The 19706-nt window shown below is 35.7% G+C and overlaps 1 protein-coding gene and 1 pseudogene across 2 annotated transcripts; both read left to right on the top strand.

Moving 5' to 3' along the window:
• Window positions 1-1188: 1188 nt before the first annotated feature.
• Window positions 1189-6822, top strand: LOC145640503 (putative LRR receptor-like serine/threonine-protein kinase At1g67720). Of its 2 annotated transcripts, none has more exons than XM_081691777.1 (15): window positions 1189-1797; window positions 1910-2447; window positions 2650-3161; window positions 3270-3402; window positions 3678-3749; window positions 3835-3903; window positions 3990-4061; window positions 4191-4259; window positions 4401-4564; window positions 4640-4896; window positions 5204-5330; window positions 5425-5490; window positions 5560-5746; window positions 5835-5964; window positions 6289-6822. In XM_081691777.1, the coding sequence occupies exons 1-15, from the start codon at window positions 1728-1730 to the stop codon at window positions 6610-6612; spliced, it is 2790 nt and encodes a 929-aa protein (XP_081547903.1). In that variant the 5' UTR covers window positions 1189-1727; the 3' UTR covers window positions 6613-6822. The 2 variants fall into 2 exon arrangements, with proteins under 2 accessions (XP_081547903.1, XP_081547905.1); XM_081691779.1 differs by having other exon boundaries at window positions 1190-1797; window positions 4643-4896.
• An 8976-nt stretch (window positions 6823-15798) lies between these two features.
• LOC145636032 (cytochrome P450 77A2 pseudogene) lies at window positions 15799-17746 on the top strand (annotated as a pseudogene).
• The last annotated feature ends 1960 nt before the right edge of the window (window positions 17747-19706 follow it).

A 19706-nucleotide genomic window follows, 5' to 3' on the forward strand; every position in this document is an offset into this window, starting at 1 on the left:
AAACACCACTCTTCATGGCTTTTTTGAGCTTTTAAAAGGTGATGTTGACTTGGTCTAAAGGGACAAAAAAGAAAAGAGAGATTTAGAAAAACAACTATACTATAAGTGCACATAAATTAAAGAGAAGGGGGACAAATGAAATAGAATACTAAAACACAAAATAATGGCATGCAAAATCCAGTACCCTTGCATGGTAAAGATCCCTTTGATCGTATTACAAAACAATCATTTTGTCATTATATTTTTTATATTTTGGTTATTGTCCATGACAGCTCCATGGGCTGAAAATAAAATGTGGAGCGTGCAATATTTTAGTGGAACCTCGATCTATTTTCTTCTAAGGGCCATTAATTGAAAACATTTGCATACTAATGGGTGATAGCACGACTAATCATGGAACTCGTCTCGTCTTTGACTTTTTATTTTACTCCGTATTTTTCAATAGTAATTTTTAAAATTTTCGAATGCTAGAAAAAGTTTATCACTTTTCCTAAACATATTCTCTTTCATGTAAAAAAGTAGGGGGGAGGGGGTTGAAAGAAGACAATTATCATATTTCATAAGGATATTTAAGTGAAATAGTAATAGATCCTTAATAAGAGTTTGAGACAATATGACTATCGAGATTCCTAACCAAAGGAGTACTTGTTAAGTGTCCAATGATAGAATAGAGTACTCAAAAGATTTTAAGATGTAACACATTACTAAGGAAGTAAAGGAGGGTTAAACATTTAAAACTGTCAATTTAAGATAATCAAAAAATTAAAAGACAGATAATAATAGTGAAATAGAGAGGGTATACAATGAAGATCACAATTTAACAACCACATGAAATATTCTAAGATCAAATCAAATTTGATGGTTAAGATTCAATGATATGGCAATCTCTCAAATGTCAGCATAAATAGGTCCACACGGTTTGTGTATAGAGAGTTCAGATATGTGATTAAAAAGCGACCACAATTATTATTCTACTACGATTCTAGGCAAAGACAGCAAATAGGCTGATTCCAATTTACTCGAGTGCTTTCTTTGGCTTTAAAGTTGCATGGTGTATTCTTTTCCAAAGGTAAGTAAAAAAGTAAAGCTTAAAATCAAGCAAAATGACTTTACTCAGAAAAAGCAGATTCCATCATCTAACATTCATATAGAAAACTGAAATTGAGGAAAGTAACAGTTCAGAGCCGTGATTGAACATTAAACACAGCTAAGGAATATGTAAATTACTCCCTCTGTCCGAAATTAATAGTCGCAATTTACTAATGCTAATTTAACATGTCTTGATTAAAAATATTATAATAGCAGTGTATAATTAGAATTTTCAATATGACTGCACAATTTGAGTAAAGTGGTGAGAAAAGGATAAAAGTAGGCCAATATAATTTTTTTTTTTTTTTCTTTTGAATAAATAAAAGTAGGCCAACATTATGAAAGGATCTTTTTGAAAGATTAAATCATGCAAATTTTAATTTTATAACATAGGGTTGAGACAATATAACAATTAATTTTGGATAGAGAGTTTTAGTAGCATAATTGGTTAAGCATTTCTCGATTCAAAACTATTCCACGAAAACAAAAAGTAAAAGCTGAAGATAAACAAAAGCAAAAGGTGCCCAAGTAAAAGAATTTGCACCAAAAACCAAAGAGCACAAAAATGTTTGTTATTGAAACAATGAAAGAAGTTTAGTGTAAGAGTATATAGTTCCTCTCTCTTTTCAAGATCTTAAATGGGTTCATATTTCCAGATTCTGGCTTTACTTCTTCTCTCTTTACCATGTATATACTCCCAAGTAACAGGTATGTTATAGTAGTACTACTATTAACTCAGATTCATAATGAATTTAAATTTTAACATGTATTCAACCTTGAAAGCTAATTTATTCATAATTTCTCATATGATTATATGCAGAGTTTACCAGTATAGATTGTGGAGGAGATGGTAATTACAGTGACAAAAAAACTGGGTTAGCATGGATTTCAGACAATGGAATTATGAATCATGGAAAAACAGTAGATATTCAGAGCTCAAATGATGAATGGGAACCCTACAAAAAGAGAAGGGATTTCCCAACAGATGACAGGAAATACTGTTATACATTAGACACAAAAGAAAGGAGAAGGTACCTTGTAAGGGCAACATTCCTATATGGAAGCACAGAAACTGCTGACACATACCCCAGCTTTCTGTTATACTTGGATGCAACTAAATGGGCAACTGTAACGGTGTTCGACGGATCGAGAACGTATGTTAAAGAGATGATCATCAGAGCACCTTCAAGCTCCATTGATGTCTGTCTTTGCTGTGCAACTACAGGGTCTCCCTTTATCTCAACTCTGGAGCTTCGACCACTGAATCTCTCAATGTACGCCACGGATTATGAGGACAACTTTTACATGAAGGTTGCTGCTAGGGTGAACTTTGGAGCTCCTACGAATGATCCCATAAGGTATGAATCAATTTCTTGGAAAATACTGAGTAACTGTAATGTATGACAAATATACTCTGCATTGAATGGTTGTGATTTCTTTTATTGAAACGACCACAAATTGCTTATTATACGTGTAACATTTATGCAAAAATCTCTTGACAGTCCACTATGTTTTGTTGCAAAACCATGAGTATCAAATACAGATTTCTTTTCATTTAAGGTACCCGGATGATCCATTTGATAGAGTATGGGAATCAGACCAAGTTAAAAGGCCAAATTTTCTAGTAGGAGTTGCTCCAGGAACAGAAAGAATCGATACAACGATGAACATAGAAGTTAATAACAGAGAGTATCCACCAGTTAAAGTGATGCAGACTGCGGTAGTTGGTACACAAGGGTACCTAACCTACCGGCTGACCCTGGAGGATTTTCCAGGCAATGCTAGAGCTTTTGCGTATTTTGCAGAGATAGAAAATCTGAGATCGAATGAGACTCGGAAATTCAGAATGGAGCATCCTTATGTACCTGATTACAGCAATGCAGTTGTGAATATAGCAGAGAATGCTAATGGAACCTACAAGCTTTATGAACCTAGCTACATGAATGTGACTCTGGATTTTGTTCTGTCGTTTTCGTTTGTAAAGACACCAGACTCAACAGAAGGTCCGCTCTTGAGTGCAATTGAGATCAGCAAATATGTTCAGATTGGTTCAAAAGCTGATGCTCAAGATGGTAGGTTTGTGATGTGATACAGAAATAAATGAAATTTAGTTTCTAGTAGATATTGACTCACCTAAACAAACCCCAACTGATGTTGATAATGTTTTTTTCTACTGGAAGTGATTGCACTTAATGCCATTCAAGCCATGCTGCCTGCTGAACCGGGTAAACAAGATAAAGGGGATCCTTGCACTCCAACACGATGGGAATGGGTAATCTGCAGCTCAACTGCACCACGACGAATTACTGCAATGTAAGTAAGATTGTTAGAGTTAGAGCTAGTTGCATTCAGTCTAGTAGAGAAACTGTATACTGCATACTTATAACTTCCCAAGGTGAGCAGTCTGCAATGTCAACTAAAAACCAAACTGCTCTATACATATGCAAGGACCAATTCAAGATTTGAATGTGGGTGAAAAGCACCATAAGAAAGCAAGCAGCATGATCAAACTGTTCGTCAAGAAAAAAATACAGATATCTTACATATCGAAAATTAGTACTAAAGGTTTCTCCTTGTTTTCCATGCAGACATTTATCACAGAGAAATCTGACAGGGGTTATACCACCTGAGATTCAGAATATGGATGCACTGACAGAATTGTAAGCTTGTTTTTCTGATTCATGGACTAATTGAACTTGAATATATTTTCAGCAGCTATTCATTGTATTTCTAACATAATATCAGGTGGTTGGATGGTAACTCCCTCACTGGACCCATCCCTGATATCAGTAACCTCCTCAACTTAAAAATTGTGTAAGCTACAGCTCAAACATGCATAGTATTGATAAGATTTCTGGCAACATATTGATGATGTTCTCACACTTTTCTTCCATGGGCAGGCATTTAGAGAACAACAGACTCAGTGGATCTCTACCCTCTTATCTAAGTAGCTTACCGAGTTTACAGGAGCTGTAAGTCTCATAAAAAAGAGGCAGACCCTCTCCCAACTTGCCTTAAAACTCCTATCTCATGATGGAATTGCATGTAATTTAATACAACCAATTGGTCTGGTACTCAGCAATCTAGAACTTCCTGTGCAGGTACATTCAGAACAACTACTTCAGTGGTAAAATACCTCCGGCATTACTAAGCAAGAAAATTAATTTCAAGTGAGTACACCTCAAACAAATGCAGAAAACTCAATAAACTAATTACCAGTCCCAATGCTCTCCAAGAGGGGACTCTTAGTGTATATAGCATCTCGCAATGTAGGAAGGTTATTGTGGTTCTAAAACATATGTTTGTTGCAGCTACAACGGAAATTCTGGGTTAACAAAAGGAATGCAACTAGGGACAAAATTGAAGCTGGCTGTAGGAATTTCAGTGGCAACATTGGTAGCTTTAATAATCCTAGTAATTTGCTTATTACTGCGGAAATTCAAAAGAAAGGCATCTCAGCAAAATAGTTATAAAGGTAACTTATTACCAGAATTGTCAAATACATCAAGGGCGAACAGCTTACAAAAATCTATTATATTTCTGTATGAAGTAGGGGGCTCCTTGCATGCAATTACCAAGCCTCAGAACCGCCATAACCTCACACGAGGGGCGCATCTAATGGATGACGGTGTAGCTTGTTGCATTAAGCTGTCTGAAATAGAAGCTGCCACTATGAAATTTACCAAGAACATTGGAAGAGGAAGCTTTGGAGTTGTCTATTATGGTAGGATGAAGGATGGCAAGGAGGTTGCAGTTAAAATCATAGGTGACCCAACAAGCCAGGGAACCAAACAATTTTTAACCGAGGTAATCTTATCTCCACCTTTATATGTATAAAAGAGTTTACAATCATACACATTTAAGAAAGTGGCCAGGAAAGCAGTTCTGTAAATCATGCAATTAAATTCAGCTCGAATGTGACACAATTCATACAAAGCCTTAACTTTGCAAGTTCAACTAAACATGAATAGTACAGAACCATCTTAAGTCCAATTTAGAAGCATTATCAAGCTAAGTTAGTAAATCTTAGCATACTCAATTTTACATGAGAGAAGTCCAGCAATATCAATCCTAGATATTTAATGTTGCCTAATGAACCATATGATAATTGCAGGTTTCCCTGTTATCAAGAATTCATCACAGAAATTTGGTTCCTCTTATTGGATATTGTGAAGAAGCAAACCATAGAATTTTGGTCTATGAATACATGCATAATGGGACCCTGCGAGACCACATACACGGTGTGCTGTTCAAACCCAATTTCTTACTTATACTTTCTGTAATCATGTCTTAACTTATACAATCTGACACCTAATATAAGTCACCGTCTGACAGATCCTATCAAACAGAGACAGCTAGATTGGCTAACTCGTTTGCGCATTGCAGAAGATGCAGCTAAAGGTATTACATTAATAATTTTTCTCCCTGAACTATATGGTATCAAAGACATGCTAAATTCTGGCTTCACAGGCCTTGAATACTTGCACACTGGATGCAGTCCTAGTATCATTCACCGAGATGTAAAAACTAGCAACATCCTCTTAGATATAAATATGAGGGCTAAAGTAGCAGACTTTGGCCTTTCAAGACAAGCTGAAGAAGATCTCACTCACATATCAAGCGTAGCTAAAGGAACAGTAGGATATCTAGACCCAGAGTAAGATTCTTCATGAAACATCCAAGTAATCATTTTTTGTTTCCTAAGATGCTCTCTACTTAACTGTTCATGTACCTTGCTCCTGTAGGTACTATGCATGTCAGCAGCTCACTGAGAAAAGCGATGTATATAGTTTTGGTATTGTTCTCTTGGAACTGATATCTGGAAGAAAGCCCATCACAGAAGATTATGGGACTGACTGGAATATAGTACACTGGGTATGTTTTGTTTGCTTCATAATTCAGGGTTATTATATGTTTAAACCACTGGATAGATTATTCTTACAGAAAAAAAATCTTAGGTGGCATTACGAACTTCCAACGTATGAAACATGAAATTAATGTGGTTTCTGGCGGTCTAGCCTCAAAAAGTGACAGCAGATACTAAACTTCATTATCAAGTACTCATGCCGCTAACCAAGAATAACATGCCATACATTGAATTAAAAACACCACAATTGATATGCAGTTGCTTGGTTAATATCTACAACACTAGCAAATTATGTTTTACTAACATCAGTGATAAATTTTGCCCTTCTGTAGGCAAGATCATTAATCCGTAAGGGGGATGTTGGAAGCATGATTGATCCTTTGCTAGCAGACAGCGTAAAGCTAGAGTCTGCTTGGCGAGTGGCTGAAGTAGCCATACAATGTATCGAACAACACGGAACCTCAAGGCCTAAAATGCAGGAAATTATCATGGCTATACAAGATGCAGTGATGTTAGAGAAAGGAGCAGAAAACAACCAGAATATTTCTTCAGGAAGTGGAAGAGCACAATCTTCAAGAAAAACATTGCTGACAAGCTTCCTTGAGATAGAGAGTCCAGATTTGTCAAATGCTCGTTTAACCCCATCTGCAAGATAAGCATGTAAGATAATTCATGTTACCCATACAAATGTAGCATAACATTGCATAATCATGTGTTGTACAAAATTACTTCATCTAATTAGTTAAGGTGATAAAGTTTGAATTTTGGGCATGTCCATTCCAATTCCTATTACACTCTTTGCACCACATACTTTTGTCCGTTAGAAATTACAAATGATTAATAAAAATAAAATAGAATACAACGAGACTAATCTTTGTCCTTGGGATAATATTAGCCCCATATACATGCTGTTGGAATTCAACTGACATTCAACCCTATCCAGATAACCATGATTAAAACAAATGTAATATGAAATAATAAACTATATTAACTCGTGCTCATGCCTAAGTGTATGATTAGAAATATGCTTCGTATAAGCATATGTATACAACTCGCCCATACACTAGCATACCAAGCCCTTTATTATAGGCCCAAAATATTTACACACATATAACACATAATGAGTTATTGAGTTATAAAGTCATCGTATCCTCTTCTTCCTATATAGGACAAACTTACCCACCCGTCACCATTGAAGACTACTTACAACAGTGTCTGTGCAACTGGTATACAAAATAAAGTTCTAACTAAGATCAAGATTTGAAAAGATATCACCCAGTTGCTGCAAACTACAAGTTTGCAGCTCATCATTCATAGTAATCAATTCAACTTGCCAAACTACGATACTTCTGACTTGGGTATGGGCAGAAATTTAAATGACTGACTTGTCAAGGCTCAAATTTTAAAACGTTGTCAATAATTTAAACATGTGCAAGAGAACATGGCATCTTAAATTCTTGAGCACAGATTTCACCAATGATAATCTAAACTACAAAATATGAAAATAATTCATAGGAAAAATGTGGACTAACATTATTACTTATTCACTTGGCTTGAATATTTAACATCAACTTATATCTTTATAGCCTTTTGGATACATATATATAAATACTCATCAAACCCACTTAAGACATGTTAGACATACTCGTCTTTAGTGGTGGTTAATGTAGTGTACAAGTGTAACTGTGTAAGGTCAGGTAACGGGCATAGATTCAACAACTTTCTCCTTGTTGTACCATGTCCACCCACGTAAAATAGCGAAATTGCTCAATTCGGGGAGTAACATATAGACCCACCAAGGTGCCAACCCCTTTAAGAAGTCTTAAGTAATAAAAATCGAGGTTCCAACAGCAATAACCTCCATACAATGCTGCATTGACGTTGCAATATTGCATACATGTATCAGACCCCCTTATAAATCGCCTCAGTCGAAGCCATCGAACTATAACTAATAATGTTATGGACTTGTGGTATGTTACACATGATTCATGTGACAGCTAAAGTTACTAGCTTACATAACACAATAAAAGCCCCATCCAAACCCACTTCGACAGAATGGTCTAGATTAACGTAATTTTATCCCTACAAAACGCGATAAATTCACATCTTTGAAAAAAGGCAAAAGCTAATAAGAACCCCCAAGACGTTAGATAAGAGAACTAAATTTAGATTTATTAAAGTAAAATTAACATTAATTTACCGATCAACATGTGATTTTGTCACTAAGAACGTCTCTGTGCCACGTAGATAAGGGGATTTGAACACTCAACCTTTTCTAAGAAAGATAGTTACTTAACCATCTAAGCCAATCATAAACTATGTTATAAACATGAAAATAAATGTATATAATTAAAGTAGCAACCGGTGCAACGCCCGGACTAACACTAATTTTAAGTAATATATTGCTTAGTTATCTAACGCCTAAGGGCGCTTGCTAGCAAGATCCTTGAAAAAAGACGCACACACTCACATCGCAAGTCACAAAACTCACAATAAACAACTGAAAAGGATTAAACAGAAAATTAACTTCTTAAAGACATATTATGATTTTATTTTTATTTTTTTTTTTTTGCAGAAAAAGACATACTCTGTATTATGATGTTAGATATTCATTTTCATTAATTAGGGTAATAAAAAGGTATCAGTACGAAAAACCCCAAATTGAGGCAAAAACTAATGCGGAGTAGCAAATTCGGAAGAGCTAGATCTAATTTAGGTAAAATTTGCAATTACTACACATTACAATTAATTCTTGGAAATTTTGTCAATAACCACCAATTATAGCCTCTGTTTTGAAAACAACTACCTTTTAAAAAAAAAAAATTTAAAACAACTACCACAAAAATTTTAAAAGTTAGAATAGCATTACCACATTAGTATTTCCGGCTAGAATCTCCGGTGATAGGGGCCCACTTTTCTAGCCGGAAATACTAATGTGATAGTGCTACTCTAACTTTTAAATTTTTTGTGGTAGTTGTTTTAAATTTTTTTTTTAAAAGGTAGTTGTTTTCAAAACAGAGGCTATAATTGGTAGTTGTTGACAAAATTTTCTTAATTCTTGCCATAATCAAGTAATATAAATATCTTCCAATCAGAATTAAGCAAAAGAAAAGATTCAACATTTCAAAGATAATTAACATAAACATATCAATATAATTGCATCACTTTAAAATTCATGATCATAAACTATAATTTTGTAGAATTTGAGAGTTTGATTGATTCAACGCAAATAATAATTGTAATTGACATAGAAAAAAGGTTAAATTGTTGAGTACATTACCTTTAATTTGCAGAAATTATAAAAAGTTTTTGAAGAGATAATCCACAATGTCGATGTTTTTGGCGGCAACAATACCAAATAAAACCATGAAAGCAACCACTGGTTCACTGTAGTCGATTAAAGCTGAAGTATACAGGAAAAGAAAAAAGAAAAAAAAAATAAAAAAGGAAATAAACTTTTGTCACGCACCACACTCACACTGTCACTGGGTCACGCACTCACGCCTTGATTTTTTTTTCACCTAAAGGTCTAAAAACATGAACATGACAAAATACTTGTGAGTTGTGACTTTGTGAGTCATCGGTCATGAGCTCAGTAGCAACAAGAGTTGGTTTAAGTGGTAAGCGGTTTGAAGTCGTTTAAAAGAAATTTCGAGTTTCAGTCTCACCGAATGCCCAAAACTCTTATTAGGAGACTCGACCACCACAAGTCAGGTGTACAATTTGGGTCGTATTCGGATGTAGTCGGAGCGAGTAATATAAATTTATTATATATATAGAAGTGATGCCAAAAAAAAAAAAAAAAAACAAGTTTTTAGAAACAAATGAAGTTTATGTGGTTAAAGAGTAATGTGTAAATGTGTCAAAACTAAAAGCATGAACGTTGCAATATTTAAAGATTGGGAGAATTACAGACCATTTAATATTCCACTAATTTTATTTTTGTATAATGAAACAATCACTTTGGTCAACATCTGGCCTTACAATTTCCCTTAAACTTTGTATTAATTACAATTAGTCATACATGGAGTGATGGACTGATGGAGGCATGGAAGGAGTGACTTCTTTTTAATATTTTATCATATGTCCATATTCATTTTAAACAAGCTTACACCTACAAAGTAATTATGTATAAATAGTGTGTTAACCAAAACTAGTGGCGGATCTAGTGCTGGGCACGTGCCGTGCCGGGCCTGCCGTGGGCCGTGCCTAGGCGGGCCTGGTACAGTGTCGTGCCGGGCCTGGCACGGCCCACGGTGGAGGCGGGCCGTGCCGTGCCGGGCCTGCCTTCAAGCATCCCTGTCCACGGCACGGCACGGCCCACCGTGCCGGTCGTGCCGTGCCGGGCCGCCCGTCGTGCCGGCCACCGTGCCGGCCCACGGTGGAGGCGGGCCGTGCCGGCCCACGGGCCACGGCTTACCCTTTTTTCTTTTTTTTTTTTAAAAAAAAAAATTAAAAAAAACTTTAAAAAAACTTGAATTTTTTTTATGAAAGAAAAAATTGAATTGAATAATTATACAATTTAATATTTGAATATAATAATTATTAAATTTTTTATGGAGTTAAGTTATATTAAATATTGTTTAAATTATATTAATATTTATTGTTCATTCATAATTTACTATATATCATATTATTCATATAACTATATAAGTATTAGACAAAAATTAAATAACAATATAACATATTCCATAAAATTAAAAGTTGAAAAAATTCATTCATAAAAATTTATTAAGTAAAAGATAATATGAAGTACAAGTGTACAACTAACAATAATTGATGAATAACTTATTTTGTTATTTTATTATACGGCTAATGTTAATAGAGTACATAGCCAACATAGGATATACTAACATTTTCACTAATTAATAGAGTACATAGGAAATACTAGAATTTTCGCTAATTAATATTAATTCTCGAGTTGTTGGTAATCTTCAATCAAGGTCTTCATTATCTTCTTCGTCTTCATCTTCGGCTTCATGTTCACTAGCTAATGCGGAGGAGCTAGTTGAACCAGAACGATCGGAACCATCGATGTTGTCGTTGGCCGTAAAAGTACGATCTTGGATGCGTTCTTGGGCATCCATCCAATCCTTCAAGCAAACACACATTTCTAGTGTTTCGGGCTTCAAACTTGTTCTTCTATCGTCTAGAACCCTTCCCGAAGCACTAAAAGCTCGTTCCGAGGCAACGGAGGAGGCTTGGATGCTGAAAATATCACGTGCCATTGCCGCCAAAATTGGATGCTTTGTGCTTTGGGATTTCCACCAATCTAGGATGTCCATCCCCAACCTCGAATCTTCGTCCAAGCCTTTCATGAAGTCGTAGTTTAAGTACATTTGCAACTCCGAAACATCGCTTTGTGTTCGCCTTGATGATGATCCACTACCTGAAAACTTAGATAACATGTTAGCAGCTTGGGCCGCCAAACTTTTGCCCGTTTTACTTACGCTTTTGGATGTTTGAGAAGGGGCAAAATGAGTGACGGTTCCATATTTAGATTCATAAACTCTATATAACTCAAAAAATTTATCTTTCACATGATTTTTATATTGTTCGACACCATCACCGAGTTGCATGCATTCATAGTAAATATCAATTAGCATAAATGTGCCATCATACTTTGATCTAGGATCTAAAATAGAAGCAAACATATAAACCATAGGAAGCTTAGTGTAATATTTACGCCATTTAGCCTCCATTTGTGGAACATAATCATTGTAATCTTGTTGTGATCGATGTTCATAAAGAAGTTGAGCAAATAAACATGCATTTTGAAGGAAAGAATGAATGCAAGGAACATAAACAGAAGAAAAACAGTGAGTCATACTATATAATAATTGTAAAAATTGCATATATTTTTCACAATTATCCCAATCGGAGTCTGCTATCATGAATTGTGGATACTTATTATTGTAAAACAATGAAAATGGAACTCTATACGAAAGTGCCTGACTCAACATGTCATAGGTGGAGTTCCACCTAGTTGGACAATCCGTTTTAATTCTAATAGGCTTTATCTTATTTTGCTTAAGATATCGCCTCCATTCCTGATACCTACTGCTAGAAGACATAATAGACAAAACAGCATTTCGAATTTTGGAATAGTATGGACCAATTGCTTCTTGTCCATCCTTAACACACAAGTTTAAAACATGACAAATGCATCTAATATGTAATGCATCTCCATCCATTATGACATTATGCAAGTTTGGTTTAATTAGATTAGCACTAGCTGTCATGGATGTTGCATTATCAAACGTCATGGACATGATTTTGTCCCTAAGACAATATTCATCAAGAGCACTCATAATACAATTAGAAATATTAAAGGCCGTATGGGGGTATTCAAGCAATTTGAAATAAATAATACGTTTTTGCAATAACCATTCACTATCAACCCAATGACAAGTAACACACAAATAATGTAAACCATAACCACCATCCCATGCATCAGAAGTTATAGAAACTCTTGAAGTAAGAGTTTTAAGTTCTTCAATTAATTTCATTTTGTATTCTAAGTAAGTTTTCATGGCAGCTGTTTTAACGGTTTTTCGGGAGATTTTTTTGTGTTGGGGTTGTAGTGCTCGTTTAATGTAATTGTTAAACGGATCACTTTCAGCAAAAAGAAAAGGTTGTTCGGCTTGGACTATCATTCTCCCAAGTTCATCCCTATCTCTCTCATAATTGTAAGTGAAGCCATAAGGATGGAATTGAGAAATTTTTGGTTGAGTTGGGTCAGTACTTGGGGCACCACATTTTTCACTGTGTCGGTTTAGGTGCCCCGTACCGCCTTTGGCTGGAGCCGAATAAATATTACCACAAGTTTTACACTTGGCTTTTTCACCATCTCTACTTAACAAGAAATATTGCCAACATTTACTCTTTCGGTTTTTCAAAAGGGTCATTTCTTCTTCGGTGTACCATTCAATGAATGGGTTATCAGATGGGGGAATAGTATTTTGGACGGATGGGTCACTAGAGCCGGCAGGTTGTGTGTTGCTTGCTTGAGTTGTTTGATAGTTAAATTCAAAAGGCATATCATGTGCGGAGGCATAATAAGGTGGAGATTGGGTGCTTTGCCATGGTTGGAATGTCCCTTGTTGATCTAATCCGGTGGGAAAACCGGTAGAAAACCCGGGGTGGGTGGTGGCCATTGTAGGGATTTGCATAGTAGGGATTTGCATTGTAGGGGGGGGCATAGAAGAGCCTTCCAATGGTCGTTTAGATTTGGCTTTTTTAGAGGAGGATTGGTTCGGGTTTGATGCCATGATTAATTAAGATTATTAACTAATAAATAATAATTAACAACAATATTAACAATTATAACAAATTAACAATTATAAGTTTATAACACTAACAAAGTAACAAATTATAACAATTAACAAGTATAAGTAAGTTTTTTTTCTTAATTATTACTTAATTAGTAAGTTAATAAATTTTCAAAAATAATTATAATAATAGTAGATTATCTAAATCAATGAGATCCCAGGTAGGTTATGGTTAGGATCGACGTTGTCCAGAGCCCAAATCCCGCCTTAGACAGATTTCAACAATCCAAATAACCCACAATTAAAATAGAAATTAGTTTTTATGTAATTAAGTAGTTCCAAGTATACAATAATAATAATAATAATAATAATAATAATAATAATAATAATAATAATAATAATAATAATAATAACAACAATAATAATAACAATAACAATAACAAATTAAAATAAAGTTGAGTTAGATCTTACAACGACGCTTCAACGCTTTCCCAAATTTATAATTTCTCGAATTTATAATTTCCCGAAATTATAATTTCCCGAATGTAAATATAACAAAGTATTTTTTTTTTTTTTTGGTAGTAGACTAATAATATTAAAAATGTAAAATTTATAAGAGAATAAGAGATTAAGAAATATTAAGAGATTATAATTTATAAATTATAATATATGAGAATAATGAGATTATGAGAATAAGAGAGTAAGAGAATGAGATGAGAAGTTGAGTTGTGGAAAGAATTGGAAGTTTAGGGTGGTATTTATAGGTGAAAATATAGCCGTTTATAGCCGTTTATGGCCGTTTATGGCCGTTGGAGGGAAAACACAACCAGCCTTATAGCCGTTAGCCCGCGGGCCGTGCCTGCGGGCCGTGCCTGCGGGCCGTGCCTGCGGGCCGTGCCTGCGGGCTATTGGCCGGGCTCGTGCCGTGCCGGGCTGTTTTTTGGTTTTTTTTAACCGCAGCCCGCACGAGGCACGAGGGGCGTGCCATCGTGCCGGGCCGGGCCTGCCGGCGGGCCGTGCCGTGCCGGGCCATCCTCGTGTCGTGCCCGGGCCGCCCGCGTGCTGACCCGGCCCACGCCCAGCTTTAGGCGGATCTTTATTGTAGTGGAGAGGGGTCCAATCCCTCCTAAGTTTTATTATAGTTATTGGTTATAATTAATACCAATTATGATGTTTGAAAAATACATATGAAAAGTTATATTATACAACTTAGGCCATGTTTGGTAAATGGCTTTTTAATGGCTTTTTTGTTAGTTTTTGTTTTTTTATGTGGTCAAACAGTCAAATTGCGTTTGGTAATTGGCTTTAATTTATAGTTAGTGAAAAAGCTGGCTTTTAAGCCAAAATGAAAGCCAAAATGAAAAAGCTACTTAGAGTAGCTTTTTTTGTTGGTTGTTGGCTTGTTGACCCACAAATTTTCTAATAAACAGCCAACAACCAACAATTAATTTACCAAACACTTTTATAAACAGCTAGCTTAAACAGCCAATTTCAAAAGTCATAATAAACAGCCAAATATTCCAGCTGGTCAAACAAGTCAAGTGAACCATCCAACAGCCAAATGTTGGAGGATCAAACTTAACCCCAATTTAACGAAGATCAGACATATTTTATACTAATTATGTAGGACATATATGTTTTTTCTTACAAAACTTACTATTATATGACTACATTAACATTGACTATATTGATCGGGGCGTACTTTTATTCTGAATTCTCAAATTTATACCATTTTTAAAGCTTTCTTTTTTAAGGCTACCTATATGGCATACCATTGATTCATAATTCTTAATAATGTATTAATGTTCATATTTTCTTAACAAATATTGAAACAAAGTTAATAAATTTTTTTAACTTTTTAACAAACTATCTCATACAAAAAGTTAAATGAAACTTACTGTCCTTAACTATTGACTTAATTGTAGTAGACTAATCTTTCTACCCACCGCCCATACACACATTTAACTATTTAAGTACTACTTCTTTGATGGTAAATTGACAAAATTGTTTATCACATTTAATACATAAGTACAATATTATCTATATTTATCCTTTGAGGAGTTAAAAATGAAAACATATTACGTACAAAACAACTCCGATTGACCCTTACTAAAGTTATTTGATTTCACCGATCAATACATTAGTCGTTTGCCATACATTATTATTGGTAACCCTAAAAGCTACATACTTGTGTATGATACACACATACGGAGTACTTGACATATACAAATAAATTGAGAAGAAAATTTCTAACCAAAATCTCACCTATCTATAGCCGCCTACTAATTAGCCTTTATTAAAATAGTTAAATAAAATTTTTATCTCTTTGACTAAACATTTATATATTGAAGATACCAAAAATGTCCATGATTTTTTCCATAACATGAAATTAAAGGCATAATTTTATAGTCCACATACATGGTCATAAAAATGTCCCACAACACTATACAACATTAACTATTATTAGGGCTGTAGTTGGCAGCTGCAACATTTAACTAGCCTCACCAATGCGTTGGAAATTAAAATTTCACAGGTACCCTTCATTTAAAACATTCACCTAAATTTTCCAGCATTTTCCATTTCTTATACCCCCCCTCTTCTTCTTCTAACTCCTACCCACCATTCCACTTCTCTTATGATGCAACAACTACTATCTCTCTTTACTCACTCACTTCTCTAAATACTCGGCTCGGCTCGTTTACACCCCTTACCACTACCACACACTGTGCTATACAGAGTGTAAATACATACAATCATGGATTTCTCTTCTTACTATCACCTCATTTTTATCTCCTTAGCAATCCTTTTGATTACAACTCTTTCCTTTGGGTTCATCTTCACTCAAAACAAATCCTCCTCCTCCTCCTCTAAGGGAAAGGTCAAATCATCATCGAGGTCTGGGGGAAGGCGTACACTTCCCCCAGGCCCTCCCGGATGGCCTATAGTTGGCAACCTATTCCAGGTTGCCAACTCGGGGAAATACTTCTTTGAATACGTAAGAGACCTAAAACCAATTTACGGCCCCATCTTTACACTCAAGATGGGGTCACGTACTTTGATTATAGTCAGCAGCGCCGAGTTGGCACACGAGGCGCTCATCGAAAAGGGTCAGGTGTTCGCCACCCGACCCGCCGAGACCCCGACTCGAGGGATCTTTAGCTGCAACAAGTTTACAGTCAATGCCGCAACTTACGGTCCGGTTTGGCGGTCCCTTAGGAAAAACATGGTTCAAAACGGTCTTAGCTCGTCTAGGCTAAAGGAGTTCAAAGGTGTGCGTAATGTTGCAATGGATAAGTTCATTGAAAGGATCAAAGCCGAGGCCGAGAAGGACCCAAACGGCGTCGTTTACGTGCTGAAGAACGCTCGTTTCGCAGTGTTTACGATATTGTTGTCGATGTGTTTCGGAGTTCATATGAGTGAGGAAACTATCGATATAATTGATCACACGCTAAAGGAGGTGTTGATTACGGTGAACCCGCGAATTGACGACTTTCTCCCTATTCTTAGCTTCTTTTTCTCCAAGCAACGTAAGGAAGCTTTGGAGGTTCGGAAGAAGCAAATCGAGACGCTTCGCCCGTTTATCGAACAGCGACGGGCCATTCTTCGGGCCGGGGTTGATTCGGATCCTACTGCGATGCCGTTCTCGTATCTCGACACGCTGTTTGAAGTCAAGGTTGAGGGTCGGAACTCGGGCCCGACTGAGCCCGAGATAGTGACCCTGTGTTCGGAGTTTATCAACGGGGGGACTGATACTACCGCGACCGCTATCGAATGGGCCGTGGCCCGGATGATTGAGAACCCGACATTGCAAGAGAGAATGTATAATGAGATCCGATCCGTAGTGGGTACCCGGCCCGTTGAAGAGGGGGACCTCGATAAGATGCCTTACTTGCATGCCTTTGTCAAGGAGCTTTTACGAAAACACCCTCCGACTTACTTTTCACTAACTCACGCGGTCACTGAGCCCGCTACCCTGGGGGGATATCATATCCCCACAGGGTGCAATGTGGAATTATTTTTACCCGGGATATCGGAGGATCCGAAACTTTGGAAAAACCCGGAAAATTTTGACCCGGAGCGGTTTTTAACGGGTGGGGAGGATGCGGATATCACGGGGGTACGAGAAGTGAAAATGATACCATTTGGGGCGGGTAGACGTGTGTGTCCGGGTCTAAGTATGGCAACAATACATGTGAATTTATTGATTGCAAGGTTGGTCCAAGAATTTGAATGGAGGGCATTTCCGGAAAATAGTAAGGTTGACTTTACTGAGAAGCTTGAGTTTACTGTGATCATGAAGAATCCATTGAGAGCCAAGGTTATTCCTCGGGTTTGATTCATTAATAATCAATTTACTATTTTATTTTAGGTTTTAAACATATATTGTTTAGTTATTGTTTTTTTTTTTTTTTTTACTTTGATTTACTTATTACGGTTCATTATATTTTCCTTTGGCATATATTAAAGGTGTTATTGTAATTTCAAACCAGCAATTTACAAGAGAATATTTTTGTTTATAGTGCAGATTTGTTCATTGGTTTTTTTTTTTTTTTTTTTTTTTTTTTTTTTTTTTTAATTTAAGTTTGGAAACTCGTGTGATGTAGTGCTTGTGATGAAGATGTGTTTTATTCGATCTAGTCCTCTCGATGCTAATCTAAATGGTATAATGGCCGATTGGAGGTCGATTTCTATTTATGATCGAATTGATTAGCCGAATTTGGAATTGATTGATGTGATTAGCATTTAAAAGCGTAAAATTAAGGTGGGCATGAAGCAGTTGCTAGAGGATCATCATGATTAATGTGATTGAAAGTTTATATAAAATCGGAAAAATTAAGTACATTTTCATTCTCGTATATGATATTTTTCATGATTAAAGGCGACAACTACCTTAGGACATTTGTTTGGGTTCGATTTAGGAGTCTTATAAAAGAGATCAGTCAATATCGGTAGGATACGTAACTTTCAGGTCATTAGTACCTTGTCTAGCTAGTTTGAATGGCACTCCCTAGTTTATTAATCTTGCTTCAAAGGAAATTATGAATATAATGATTACTAGATTAAATTGGCTAAATAGTCTGGATTACTTGTTTTGTGTTTCTATATTACAGTTGTATTTCTGAGTTCTTGGTTGCAATCATAATTGCATTATTATGGTCTCGTTTAAAAATGGGTTTGAGTTAAGGTTTCCTCAAATTATGTCATTGAGTATTTGAGTGTCCTTATTTAATAGTCTTTTCCCCTTGAGGGTATCAACTTTATCTAACTACATTTGTTCTTTCAATGAATTCTCTTCCATATAGGGGAATTTCATTTACAATTATAGATTACTTCATTTTAATACGGAGTAGTATGAAATGCTATAACTATTGAGTTATTTCATTTTATAAAATCGACTTATTATTACAATATTACCTCTTCACCTAAGGGCATGTTCACATTTACAGAACTGAGCTGAACTGAATTGAATAGAGCTGAAATGAATATTTTATGAGAGAAAGAAATTAGGAGCTGAACTGAACTGAATGAAGTTGAACTGAACTGAATAGAGCTGAAATGAATATTTTATGAGAGAAGGAAATTAGGAGCTGAACTAAGACTGATTAAAGCTGAACTAAACTGAATTGAAATTAAGGTGAAGTGGACAGGCCCTAAATATGATGTTTAAATCTACATACGGAGTACTATTTTAGATGGAATTTGATATTTAATTTTGCTCGTAAATGTAAAACAATATGTATTCCGTAGTAGTAGTAATTACCATTTACCAATAATGAAGTTATTTATAAAAAAATAAAATTATTTATCGTTTGCCTGATCACAAATTTTTGTATGCGGCTGGCCACATGATGCGGCAGGAATTACTTGTAGGGTGTTACTGGTTTTGTCGGGGGTTACTTATAGGTGTTACTTGTATTTGGGGTTACTTGTATGGGTGTTACTGGTTTTGGTCAGGGGTTACTTGTAGGGTGTTACTGGTTTTGTCAGATGTTACTTGTATGGATGTTACTGGTTTTGGTCAGGGGTTACTTGTAGGGTGTTACTGGTTTGGTATGAGTTTTGGTCTGGAGTTACTTGTAGAAGTTACTCAGAATACAAGTAACACTTACAAGTAACCCCACAATACAAGTAACCCATACAAGTAACCTCATAATACAAGTAACACCCTACAAGTTACTCATACAAGTAGCCTCAAAATACAAATAACTCATATAAGTAACCCTAGAATACAAGTAACACCCTACAAATAACCCCTGTCGCACCATGTGGCTTGCCGTACTGAAAAACCTCTATTGCCTGATATGGTTAAGCCTTGTCCAACAATGATTTTTTTTTTTTTTTTTTTTTTTTTTTTGAACAACAACAATGATTTGTTTGACCTCTCATTTGTTTTATAAAGAATTGGATTTAAAATTCAATACAAATATGTACTCTATAGTACGAGTACTCTTGCTGATACTACTCTGTAGAAAATCAAT

The sequence above is a fragment of the Chenopodium album genome, chromosome 1 (assembly GCF_948465745.1).
Source record: "Chenopodium album chromosome 1, dcCheAlbu1.1, whole genome shotgun sequence".
In the NCBI taxonomy this organism is placed as follows: domain Eukaryota; kingdom Viridiplantae; phylum Streptophyta; class Magnoliopsida; order Caryophyllales; family Amaranthaceae; genus Chenopodium; species Chenopodium album.